Source organism: Oncorhynchus masou, chromosome 12 (assembly GCF_036934945.1).
Source record: "Oncorhynchus masou masou isolate Uvic2021 chromosome 12, UVic_Omas_1.1, whole genome shotgun sequence".
Taxonomy (NCBI): domain Eukaryota; kingdom Metazoa; phylum Chordata; class Actinopteri; order Salmoniformes; family Salmonidae; genus Oncorhynchus; species Oncorhynchus masou.
Genome location: NC_088223.1, coordinates 61,377,699 through 61,390,728, shown reverse-complemented (window position 1 = coordinate 61,390,728; position 13,030 = coordinate 61,377,699). Strand labels below are relative to the sequence as shown.

Below are 13,030 nucleotides of genomic sequence, written 5' to 3'. Positions count from 1 at the left end.
GACAGTTGGTAGAGTGTGTGCGTTTGCGTGTGCATGCGTGTGCGTGTGTAACTCAGGGGAAAGAAAGCTACTTACTCACACACACACACACACACGCGCGCGCACACACACAAACACTTCCTGGGTTGGCTGCTCTGACGGAGACAGCCGCTAATGGGTTAATTTAATTCCAGCAGGCAGGGCACTCCGTCTTGTTGGGAACAATTAGCGGGGAATGGAGTGGTGAATATTTCATGAAGAGCAAGGTAGAAAAAGAAAACAGAGAATGAAAGAAAAAAAGCTTATTCCACTTAGCAGAGCGCAATGAGGGAGCAAGCTCACCCACCCTGCTGTCTTCCCCTGCCTCACTCACTCTCTCCACAGCTCTCTCTGCCTTTCTATAGTCCCTTACCAAACCTGCCCCATCCCACTGTCGTTCAGAACAAGCAATGTACTTCATATTTTTTATTTACTTTTACCTTTATTTAACTAGGCAAGTCAGTTAAGAACAAATTCTTATTTTCAGCAATGGCCCAGGAACAGTGGGTTAACTGCCTTGTTCAGGGGCAGAACGACAGGTTTTTACATTGTCAGTTCAGGGATTCAATCTTGCAACCTTTCGGTTACTAGTCCAACACTCTAACCGCTAGGCTACATGCCGCCACATGTGTGTATGTACTCTACACGCTTGTGCCTTTGTGGTGTCTACGTACTTGTGTGTGCTATGCACATACGTTGTGTGTTAACCTTACACCCCTCACCCACTGAGACTCACTCAGAGCTCACACAGAGAGACTATATAATAGATAGATTATACAGTGCTTGTTGATTGACAGGTGCTGTTGGTCAGTAGAGGCTCAGTATAGCCTGTGGCCTGAGGTGACTGACTATAATACAATACACTACAGTTACTAGCTTCTATCTGTCAGTCAAGCTGTCCTCCCAGACCCCAGAGAGGAGAAAAACAAACACAACTCGTTAATTGATTTATTGATCGTTACCAGCCAATCAAATGGTTGAATTATTAATCAAATAATTATGTATACTGTATGTAGATAACCCAAAAAGGTTATGTAGTGTAATGGCATTGATTGGGGACACCCAACACTTACAGTGCCTTGCGAAAGTATTCGGCCCTCTTGAACTTTGCGACCTTTTGCCACATTTCAGGCTTCAAACATAAAGATATAGAACTGTATTTTTTTGTGAAGAATCAACAACAAGTGGGACACAATCATGAAGTGAAACGACATTTATTGGATATTTCAAACTTTTTTAACAAATCAAAAACTGAAAAATTGGGCGTGAAAAATTATTCAGCCCCCTTAAGTTAATACTTTGTAGCGCCACCTTTGCTGCGATTACAGCTGTAAGTCGCTTGGGGTGTCTATCAGTTTTGCACATCGAGAGACTGAATTTTTTTCCCATTCCTCCTTGCAAAACAGCTCGAGCTCAGTGAGGTTGGATGGAGAGCATTTGTGAACAGCAGTTTTCAGTTCTTTCCACAGATTCTCGATTGGATTCAGGTCTGGACTTTGACTTGGCCATTCTAACACCTGGATATGTTTATTTTTGAACCATTCCATTGTAGACTTTGCTTTATGTTTTGGATCATTGTCTTGTTGGAAGACAAATCTCCGTCCCAGTCTCAGGTCTTTTGCAGACTCCATCAGGTTTTCTTCCAGAATGGTCCTGTATTTGGCTCCATCCATCTTCCCATCAATTTTAACCATCTTCCCTGTCCCTGCTGAAGAAAAGCAGGCCCAAACCATGATGCTGCCACCACCATGTTTGACAGTGGGTATGGTGTGTTCTGGGTGATGAGCTGTGTTGCTTTTACGCCAAACATAACGTTTTGCATTGTTGCCAAAAAGTTCACTTTTGGTTTTATCTGACCAGAGCACCTTCTTCCACATGTTTGGTGTGTCTCCCAGGTGGCTTGTGGCAAACTTTAAACAACACTTTTTATGGATATCTTAAAGAAATGGCTTTCTTCTTGCCACTCTTCCATAAAGGCCAGATTTGTGCAATATACGACTGATTGTTGTCCTATGGACAGAGTCTCCCACCTCAGCTGTAGATCTCTGCAGTTCATCCAGAGTGATCATGGGTCTCTTGGCTGCATCTCTGATCAGTCTTCTCCTTGTATGAGCTGAAAGTTTAGAGGGACGGCCAGGTCTTGGTAGATTTGCAGTGGTCTGATACTCCTTCGATATCAACATTATCGCTTGCACAGTGCTCCTTGGGATGTTTAAAGCTTGGGAAATGTTTTTGTATCCAAATCCGGCTTTAAACTTCTTCACAACAGTATCTCGGACCTGCCTGGTGTGTTCCTTGTTCTTCATGATGCTCTCTGCGCTTTTAACGGACCTCTGAGACTATCACAGTGCAGGTGCATTTATACGGAGACTTGATTACACACAGGTGGATTGTATTTATCATCATTAGTCATTTAGGTCAACATTGGATCATTCAGAGATCCTCACTGAACTTCTGGAGAGAGTTTGCTGCACTGAAAGTAAAGGGGCTGAATAATTTTGCACACCCAATTTTTCAGTTTTTGATTTGTTAAAAAAGTTTGAAATATCCAATAAATGTCGTTCCACTTCATGATTGTGTCCCACTTGTTATTGATTCTTCACAAAAAATACAGTTTTATATCTTTATGTTTGAAGCCTGAAATGTGGCAAAAGGTCGCAAAGTTCAAGGGGGCCGAATACTTTCGCAAGGCACTGTATATGTTGTCATGGCAATAATGGGAGCGTTAGTCATACTATGGAGGAGGATATTGATTGGCTGTCTGACAGCTTTAGTGTTCAGCCCATAATCGTCTCCTGCTGGTCTGGACTAGTCAGGGAAGGGCTTTTGCAGGGGTTAACTCATGAGTGTCACTGTGTAGCAGATTGTTTTGGGGCAGTTGTTATGCTTGGTTGTCCATACGCAGCAAGAAGCAATGACCTTAGTGTAGCACCTTGGATGAATTTGGTATTTGAGGTCAGTGTTGTCTGAGGTAGGTAGGAAGTGTGATGTCTGTAACATCTTTGAATCCATAACACAGGGTTAGTAATCTAGTGCTCTCTAAGAACGCTCCTTTACCCTATTCTCCTGTGTACTTCAATAATGAAAAACAACAACAGTAGAAAATGACCCAGTGTGTCTATCCCTTTTGCAGACTCTATATGATCCATACATCAACAGACCATCTCACAGCCAGGTGCATTAATGCCTTTTGTTCATATCAGCAGTTCAGAGACCATTAAGAAGAGAGAAGAGCATTGATAGAACTGTGAAGCCTGTTGGATCAGACAGTAACTGATGACAAGCTGCTCCTATAGCAGAAGTCTCTACAGAACTACAAAACATCCAATAACGTACAGATGTCATTTAAGCCAGTTTGCTACAGCAGGAACATAATCCTGCAGCAACTGGAAATGTGAATTATCATGTGTATTATAATTCATGTATATTTTGTGTGTGGGTTGATACACTCTTTGTTGGGGCAAATCAAATTAAGATCATACATATTTATTGATTCAACAAATCCTAACAATTAAATTAGTTATTCGAATAGCGGTAAATCTCAGATTATTGTGATATGATTTCACAAGAGCAAATCATTTGAAACAAAAAAAAGTGTTGAAAGTGTTATTATACTCACTGTGCAGGTTAACAATGTTATTTGATAAATATTTTAAACTGACACACGCACCCACACACACACACACACACACTGACACGCACCCACACACACACTGACACGCACGCACACACACACGCACACACACACACTGACACACTGACACACACTGACACGCACCCACACACACACTGACACGCACGCACACACACTGACACGCACCCACACACACACTGACACGCACCCACACACACACTGACACGCACGCACAGGCGCACATGCACACGCACACACACACACACACACACACACACACACACACACACACTGACACACTGACACGCACACACTGACACGCACCCACACACACACTGACACGCACGCACACACGCACACACGCTGACACGCACGCACACACACAAACTGACACGCACACACACACACACTGACACGCACCACACACTGACACGCACCCACACACACACTGACACGCACGCACAGGCGCACACACACACACACACACACACACTGACACGCACCCACACACACACACACGCACCCACACACACACTGACACGCACGCACAGGCGCACATGCACGCACGCACAGGCGCACACACACACACACACACACACACACACACACACACACACACACACACACACACACACACACTCACACACACACACACACACACACACACACAGAGTGGCTGTATGTTTACAGACAGACAGGGAGCAGGATGAATAAGTGATAGCACTGATGTATAATGGATGCTCTTTGTTCCTTACACATTCTCACAATCAAGAGGCCATTCCACAGGCCAAGAGGCCTGGATGCTGCCTCGGTCCTGGGTGGATTCATGGTAGACCTGCTGTGTGTCTCTCTGTCCAGGCCTTTCGGAGTTGATAAAGGTATAATTGCCACAGTATGTGGGATTGAAAACACCTGTACAATTGTCAGACAAAGGTACAGTCAAAACCAGCTTTGTTTAGCAATATGTTTAGCCTGACAGCATGGAGTCAATCACCCCAGCAATACCAGCAAGATGCAGATTATCAGTGATGTTTATGTTCCCAGACACACAGAGGGGATGCCAAAGATATCATGAATGAAAGAGGGAGCCAGTGAAAGAGAGACGGGAGAGGGGAATAAAACATCCCCTTAGGGATGAAACCAGGGAGAAAGGTGATGATGACTATCTCTGGTTTTATAGGTGTGCTCATATAACTCCTCCTCTCCTCTTCCTCCCGCCCCCACAGTTGAACATTTAACCGTCCCCACAGCCCTGGCCCTATCTGTGTGACATCTGAGCTGACATGAATGACTGCAATTGTGTGGCTGCTGTGTTTTAATGGGCCAGGCCAGTTTTGACCCACCTTCTGCATCGTGCCGTTGTCATTGTACTGCCAGTTGAAGTAAAGGTTTTTGATGCCAATACAGCTGGCGTAGGTGCAGGGTAGCAGCACAGTACTGCCGTTCAGCGCCTCCATGAATGGGACCTTCCCTGTGGACATCTCCAGGCCCTGAGCAGACCACACACCTGGGAGGGAGGGAGGGAGGGAGGGAGGGAGGGAGGGAGGGAGGGAGGGAGGGGGAGGGAGGGAGGGAGGGAGGGAGGGAGGGAGGGAGGGAGGGAGGGAGGGAGGGAGGGAGGGAGGGAGAATCTATAAGGTAGTACACAATACTCCTTCAGAAATCCAGAGGGAAAAGACAACACACACCTGAGTTAGAAAGGAAAGTACACTGTCTACTCATGTGGTTTCCACATTTCAATAGATACTGTTTCATGAATTAAATTGTTCCCAAAATATGGTCCCTTTTACTTAACAAGTGCACAACAAGCATGTAAAATGTTGCTGCACTCTGTGAAAGAGGGGAGGGAGGAGAGAGAGAGATGTATCCCTGGTCCATTCCCAGGTTACTATAGCTCATCCATTGACATAGAGCTTGTCAAAAACAACTGAGTGATGATCCCCTACCCCTCTAACCTATCCCTCCTTAACTGACCCTGCAAACTATCAGGCGCTGGAAGATCATGTCTGAACTCAACAGAGGGTCAATGTCATTTCTGCTTCTGACGTTTCCCTTTGACAAAACCCCAGATTGTTACTGACAGAAAGATAGGAACAGCGAAACCCATTTTACCACTGAAACATACACTTAAGTTGGACTATTGTACAGTGCATATTGCAGTAAGATATGACAAATATATACACTTCCATACATGCATTTGCATACACCCCCACCACAAACACACACGTACCAACACTGTCTTCCCAATTCACACACACTTAGGTCTGCAGTAATGTTATGGCACAAACCTGACACAGTGAGATATAGGGTGAAGGAGAACAAGGGAAAGAGGGGGAATAAAATAGGAAGAGTGAGACAGACAGACAGACAGACAGACAGACAGACAGACAGACAGACAGACAGACAGAGACAGCCTGCCTGCCTTCCTTCCTTCCTTCCTTCCTTCCTTGGTAAAAAGTATTAAATAAAGTTTCCATTACTGTGTGTATGTTCATGCTCACACTGTTTGTGATTGATTGTACAATTATGTAGGAGTTTATATTTATATCAGGCATGTTATGTACAGTTACAAGTGTGTGTGTGTGTGGTATTTTATTACAGTGTGTGGGATGTTGTGAGGCCATTTAACTTAATGCAGGCTCATTAAACTCAGTAATTATCAAATGAGTTCAGGCTCATCTCCCTCTTTAAAGGAATCAAAATAACGCAGGTCCCACCACCTCTTTAACACAATCCAGATAATGCCGACACCAACACTTCTCAAGTGGACCTAAAGATGATGGATGGTTAGTCTGGTTACATTCACTCCCTGGGACTCTACAGTAATGCTGCTCCCACACGTTCTCCCTCTGCTCAGTCTGTCCTCTCCTCCAATTCCCTGAACAATAGTATCACCTGTCCTGTCCCTTCTGTCCCATTTTCTCTTGCTCTATTTGTCCCTCTGCAGCCCCCATTCCTCAAAATTCCTCCCCCCTCTGTTTTTACATCACCCCTCAGCTGTGTGACATCATCAATAACCGACTCAAGGTCAGGTTAGGACAAGCCCCTCCCCCTGCAGTTTGGGACAATATAAGGATGTAGTGTGGGCTGCACAGTGAGGGAGAACATGTGTATGAATGCATAATTCCTTCGAAATGACTCACACATACTCTCTCTCTCTCTCTCTGCCCCAATGCAGCACAGTGATTCTGCAGAAACTCACTCGGGGCAGATGCACCTCTCTTTCTCACTCTCTCTTTTGTCCTTCACTCTCCATTTCTTTCACTGTCATTTGGTTCTCTCTCCTTTTTCTCGCTCATATTCTTTCCCTGATACTCTGCATTGCGATTCTACTCTTGCCCCTTGCATCTCTCTGTCTGTATATATTTCTCTGCTGTTTGGTGGCCATTAACATACTGTACAGTGGTAACTGAAGTCCCACAGGATAAGGCTCAGAAGGGGCGAGTTAACAATGAGAGAGGAAAAAGAAAGTAAGACACAGATGCAGGAAGGAGGACTCAAAGCTGGACATCTTATGTGGTGAGTCCCAGAAAACGACCCTCTGAGACTCCCCTATGGATTGTGTCAGCAGCAGTCTCCATTGAGTTTCTGATCTAATGGCTTTGTTTCCAAACAGTCATTTGTGAGGTTCTCTCATACCCTCTACATCCTAACCTACATGTGTCTCTTTCAAGAACACATCAAGCATGACACTTCATAGACCTACCTGTACAGGTCTATACAATCCCTAGAACCATAACATTTTAGACCAACCTTTTACTTATTCAGCAAATCCTCAAAACTATCAGCCTCCATGTCCTACATGATCCAGCAATCGTGTGCATATGAAATAGTTGAATTTCAGCCAACGAGGCACATCATTTGGCTAAGATGGTGAATTGGGCTTCAGGGGGGCGGAGGGAGGGGTGTAATGCTGGACTGATCCTGCGGTCCTGTTGGCTCAGAGCGTGAGAACATCAGAGCCTGACTGAGCCTGGCAGACAGCTCCTGATCTGTTCAGCTGTCTGTTAGGAACAGGGTAATATCACCCTGATATTATTACCCTGATAATTCACATAACAGATGCTGCTACCATGACGCCCTCCCTTCATCTCAGAGCAGTTCCCATTTCCCCACTGCAATATTACTCTATTCACCAGGGTCTGGGTCACACTGACGTTGTCACCCGGAAACAACCTGACTCCTCTCATCACACTGACGTTGTTACCTGGAAACAACCTGACTCCTCTCATCACACTGACGTTGTCACCCAGAAACAACCTGACTCCTCACACTGACGTTGTTACCCGGAAACAACCTCATCACACTGACGTCACAACCTGACTCCTCTCATCACACTGTTGTTACCCGGAAACAACCTGACTCCTCTCATCACACTGACGTTGTTACCCAGAAACAACCTGACTCCTCTCATCACACTGACGTTGACTCCTCTCATCACACTGACGTTGTTACCCAGAAACAACCTGACTCCTCTCATCACACTGACGTTGTCAAAAACAACCTGACTCCTCTCCTCTCCCAGAAACAACCTCACACACTGACGTTGTTACCCAGAAACAACCTGAAACAACCTGACTCCTCTCATCACACGTTGTTACGTTGTCCTCTATCACACTGACGAAAACAACCTGACTCCTCTCATCACACTGACGTTGTTACCCAGAAACAACCTGACTCCTCTCATCACACTGACGTTGTTACCCAGAAACAACCTGACTCCTCTCATCACACTGACGTTGTTACCCAGAAACAACCTGACTCCTCTCATCACACTGACGTTGTTACCCAGAAACAACCTGACTCCTCTCATCACACTGACGTTGTTACCCGAAACAACCTGACTCCTCTCATCACACTGACGTTGTTACCCAGAAACAACCTGACTCCTCTCATCACACTGACGTTGTTACCCAGAAACAACCTGACTCCTCTCATCACACTGACGTTGTTACCCGGAAACAACCTGACTCCTCTCATCACACTGACGTTGTTACCCGGAAACAACCTGACTCCTCTCATCACACTGACGTTGTTACCCGAAACAACCTGACTCCTCTCATCACACTGACGTTGTTACCCGGAAACAACCTGACTCCTCTCATCACACTGACGTTGTTACCCAGAAACAACCTGACTCCTCTCATCACACTGACGTTGTTACCCAGAAACAACCTGACTCCTCTCATCACACTGACGTTGTTCACCCACGTTGTTACCCGGAAACCCATCACACTGACGAAACAACCTGACTCCTCTCATCACACTGACGTTGTTACCCAGAAACAACCTGACTCCTCTCATCACACTGACGTTGTTACCCAACCTGACTCCTCTCATCACACTGACGTTGTCACCCAGAAACAACTGACTCCTCTCACACTGACGTTGTTACCCAGAAACAACCTGACTCCTCTCATCACACTGACGTTGTTACCCAGAAACAACCTGACTCCACACTCTCATCATCACACTGACGTTGTTACCCGGAAACAACCTGACTCCTCTCATCACACTGACGTTGTTGACTCCTCTCATCACACTGACGTTGTTAAAACAACCTGACTCCTCTCATCACACTGACGTTGTTACCCAGAAACAACCTGACTCCTCTCATCACACTGACGTTGTTACCCAGAAACAACCTGACTCCTCTCATCACACTGACGTTGTTACCCAGAAACAACCTGACTCCTCTCATCACACTGACGTTGTTACCCAGAAACAACCTGACTCCTCTCATCACACTGACGTTGTTAAACAACCTGACTCCTCTCATCACACTGACGTTGTTACCCGGAAACAACCTGACTCCTCTCATCACACTGACGTTGTTACCCAGAAACAACCTGACTCCTCTCATCACACTGACGTTGTTACCCAGAAACAACCTGACTCCTCTCATCACACTGACGTTGTTACCCGGAAACAACCTGACTCCTCTCATCACACTGACGTTGTTACCCAGAAACAACCTGACTCCTCTCATCACACTGACGTTGTTACCCAGAAACAACCTGACTCCTCTCATCACACTGACGTTGTTACCCCTGAAACAACCTGACTCCTCTCATCACACTGACGTTGTTGACTCCTCTCATCACACTGACGTTGTTACCCAGAAACAACCTGACTCCTCTCATCACACTGACGTTGTTACCCAGAAACAACCTGACTCCTCTCATCACACTGACGTTGTTACCCAGAAACAACCTGACTCCTCTCATCACACTGACGTTGTTACCCAGAAACAACCTGACTCCTCTCATCACACTGACGTTGTTACCCAGAAACAACCCTCTGACTCCAACCTGACTCTCATCACACTGACGTTGTTACTCCTCTCATCACACTGACGTTGTTACCCAGAAACAACCTGAAACAACCTGACTCCTCTCATCACACTGACGTTGTTACAACCTGACTCCTCTCATCACACTGAAACAACCTGACTCCTCTCATCACACTGACGTTGTTACCCGAAACAACCTGACTCCTCATCACACTGACGTTGTTACCCAGAAACAACCTGACTCCTCTCATCACACTGACGTTGTTACCCAGAAACAACCTGACTCCTCTCATCACACTGACGTTGTTACCCAGAAACAACCTGACTCCTCTCATCACACTGACGTTGTTACCCGGAAACAACCTGACTCCTCTCATCACACCTTCTTGCCCTTTGTGCTGTTGTCTGTGCCCAATAATGTTTGTACCATGTTTTGTGCTGCTACCATGTTGTGCTGCTGCCATGTTGTGTTACTACCATGTTGTTGTCATGTGGTGTTGCTACCATGTTGTGCTGCTGCCATGTTGTGTTACTACCATGTTGTTGTCATGTGGTGTTGCTACCATGTTGTGCTGCTGCCATGTTGTGTTACTACCATGTTGTGCTGCTGCCATGTTGTGCTGCTGCCATGTTGTGTTACTACCATGTAGTTGTCATGTGGTGTTGCTACCATGTTGTGCTGCTGCCATGTTGTGTTACTACCGTGTTGTTGTCATGTGGTGTTGCTACCATGTTGTGTTGTCATGCTGTTAGGTTTCTCTTTATGTAGTGTTGTTTTTCTTTTTCTATCTCATTTATTTTTAATCCACCGTCCCTGCAGGAGGCCTTTTGCCTTTTGGTAGGCCGTCATTGTAAATAAGAATTTGTTCTCAACTGACTTGCCTAGTTAAATAAAGGTTAAATAAAAAACTATTAAAAATGACTTGACTCCTTTCATCACACTGATATTGCTACCTGGAAACAACTTGACTCCAAGGTAAAAGCTAAAGAAAAATCAATGCAGTAACTCCATGTTGTACAAAGCTCTTAGTGTTGTGTTTACAGTAAAGGCAAAGTAAAATGATGTGTCCCTCTCTCGTTTAATTCGGATGAATACCACTGCTATGATAGACTGCTTGTGGCCCTGCATCATAACACTGTGGATGACATATCTAGTGACACACCCCTGAAGAGACACTAGGCCACTGCTGCAGCTTTCATGGTGTTATGTACAATGAGATTATAAAATCACTATTCAATATGTTAATCTGTGGTTACGTATGCCCAGTTATCCATCAAACATCCTCCAGCAAGCAAACTGACAGCGTTTTCACACCACCACACAAATACAAATCTGATACCAAGTTTCACCAATCAATCCACACAGTGAAAAGCCAGCTGCCAGTACCGCAAATCACTCCGCACTGAGAGCAAGGTTTTACCCGTGTTGAGTTCACTCTATGGAACAACAAAATGACATCACACAGCAAATATAGTACATGTTTTCATAGTACACAATAGGGCAGTTGTGCTTGCAGAATTGGGAAAATTGCTCCATACTTTACTTAAGAGAGAGAGAGAGGGAATGGATGAAAAATAAGCACTAGGAAGATATATGACTGAGACAGAGAGGTCTTACTGAGCAGCAGAGTGATGATCAGGCTGGAGAACAGACACCTGGACCTGGGCTGCTCAGCCCCACTCCCCTGGACTTCCATGGCAGTCTGAACCCGTCCAAAACACCCCCTGCTGTGGGATCCAGCCCGGGGTCCGTTGGGCTGGAGTTATCCCGTCAAAAACTCCTCTGGTAGTCAGGTGGATGTAACCCAGAGTCCCACTGGTCTGGTTGTGTGTTGTGCCTGGGTGTCTGATCTGATCCCAACCGAGGTACCACGTCCCACTGTGTTGTTAGCCAGTCCTGGTTGTGGTGCGTCTGCCTGCCAGCCCCACAACACTCCTGTCAGAAGGACTGTCGGTTAGACAGAGGGCATGCAGAAAGAGAGGAAGAGTGAGAATGGGGAGGGAGGGGGAGGGTGGGGTGTCAGGGAAGGGGATGCAGACTTAAAAACAAACTCAAGACAAACTAAGTCAATCAGCTATGATCCTTCAGAGAGCACTCCTAAACTGAGAGAGATACAGAGAGAGAGAGAGGAGCAGAAATAGTGAGAATTTAAAAGAGAGAGAGAGACGAGAGAGAGAGAGATGAGAGAAAAGAGAGAGAGAGGGAAGAGAGAGAGAGAGAAAAAAGAGAGAGAGAAGGAAGAGAGAGAGAGAGACGAGAGAAAAAAGAGAGAGACGAGAGAAAAAAGAGAGAGAGAGACGAGAGAAAAGAGAGATGAGAGAAAAGAGAGAGAGGGAGAGAGAAGGAAGAGAGAGATGAGTGAAAGAGAGAGAGAAGGAAGAGAGAGAGAGATAGAGGGGAGAGAGAGAGAGAGAGACAAGGAACAGAGAGAGAGAGAGAGGAGAGAGAAGGAATAGAGAGAGGGGAGAGAGAGAGAGAGAAGGAAGAGAGAGAGAGAGAGAGAGAGAGAGAGGGGAGAGAGAGAGAGAGGGGGGAGAGTAAAGTGGATGTAAAACAGTGTGTGCGCAGTGTGAGACAGTACTGCACCATACCTCTTCCTGTGGCTGTGTTCCCGAGAGGCTGGACCAGCAGGCTGACTACAGAGACCAGCTGAGTCAGTGAGGACAAACGCACGGCAGAGCAGGGGAGAATCACTGCGCACAGCCAGTCAGTCTCTCTCTCTCTTTTCTCAGGGTGCATTCAAGTAGATTCCACCAGCCAGCGCTTCCTCTGCAGAGAAAGGCAGGCTGCAGCCCCAGTTAGAGAGAGAGAGAGAGAGAGAGAGAGAGAGTGTGAGAGAGAGAGAGAGAGAGAGAGAGAGAGAGAGAGAGAGAGAGAGAGAGAGAGAGAGGGAGAGAGAGGATGGACAGGAGGAGTGCTGATGCAGTAGCCCCGGTGACTTATGGCTGCTGGATCGGACGGTCCTGTCTCTTCTTCCTGGATAGCAGAGCCCCAGTTTCTTCTTCCGTTTGCCTGCTAGCTGGCCCCTCTGGCTCTCTCTCAACTTTTCCCTGCTCTCTCTCTCTTGGCTCAGTGCCTTCCTGCC

At 46.1% G+C, this 13,030-nt stretch overlaps 1 protein-coding gene across 4 annotated transcripts in view; it reads right to left on the bottom strand.

Annotated features, from left to right (window-relative positions):
* LOC135550574 (sodium channel subunit beta-4-like) overlaps nucleotides 1–13,022 on the bottom strand; it is a 30,336-nt gene extending 17,314 nt beyond the window's left edge. For 2 of the 4 annotated variants that reach the window (XR_010457122.1, XM_064981509.1), the window contains exons 1-2: nucleotides 11,563–12,107; nucleotides 4,996–5,159 (exon numbers count right to left, since the gene is read on the bottom strand). Coding sequence is in view for 3 of the 4 variants with exons in the window: in XM_064981509.1 (XP_064837581.1) it covers nucleotides 4,996–5,159; nucleotides 11,563–11,641 (243 nt within the window). In the remaining variant the exon portion in view is untranslated. Of the gene's footprint in view, nucleotides 1–4,995; nucleotides 5,160–11,562; nucleotides 12,108–12,536 lie in introns of those variants that run through there. The other 2 variants (XM_064981511.1, XM_064981512.1) reach the window with 2 other exon arrangements.
* Between the last annotated feature and the right edge of the window lie 8 nt (nucleotides 13,023–13,030).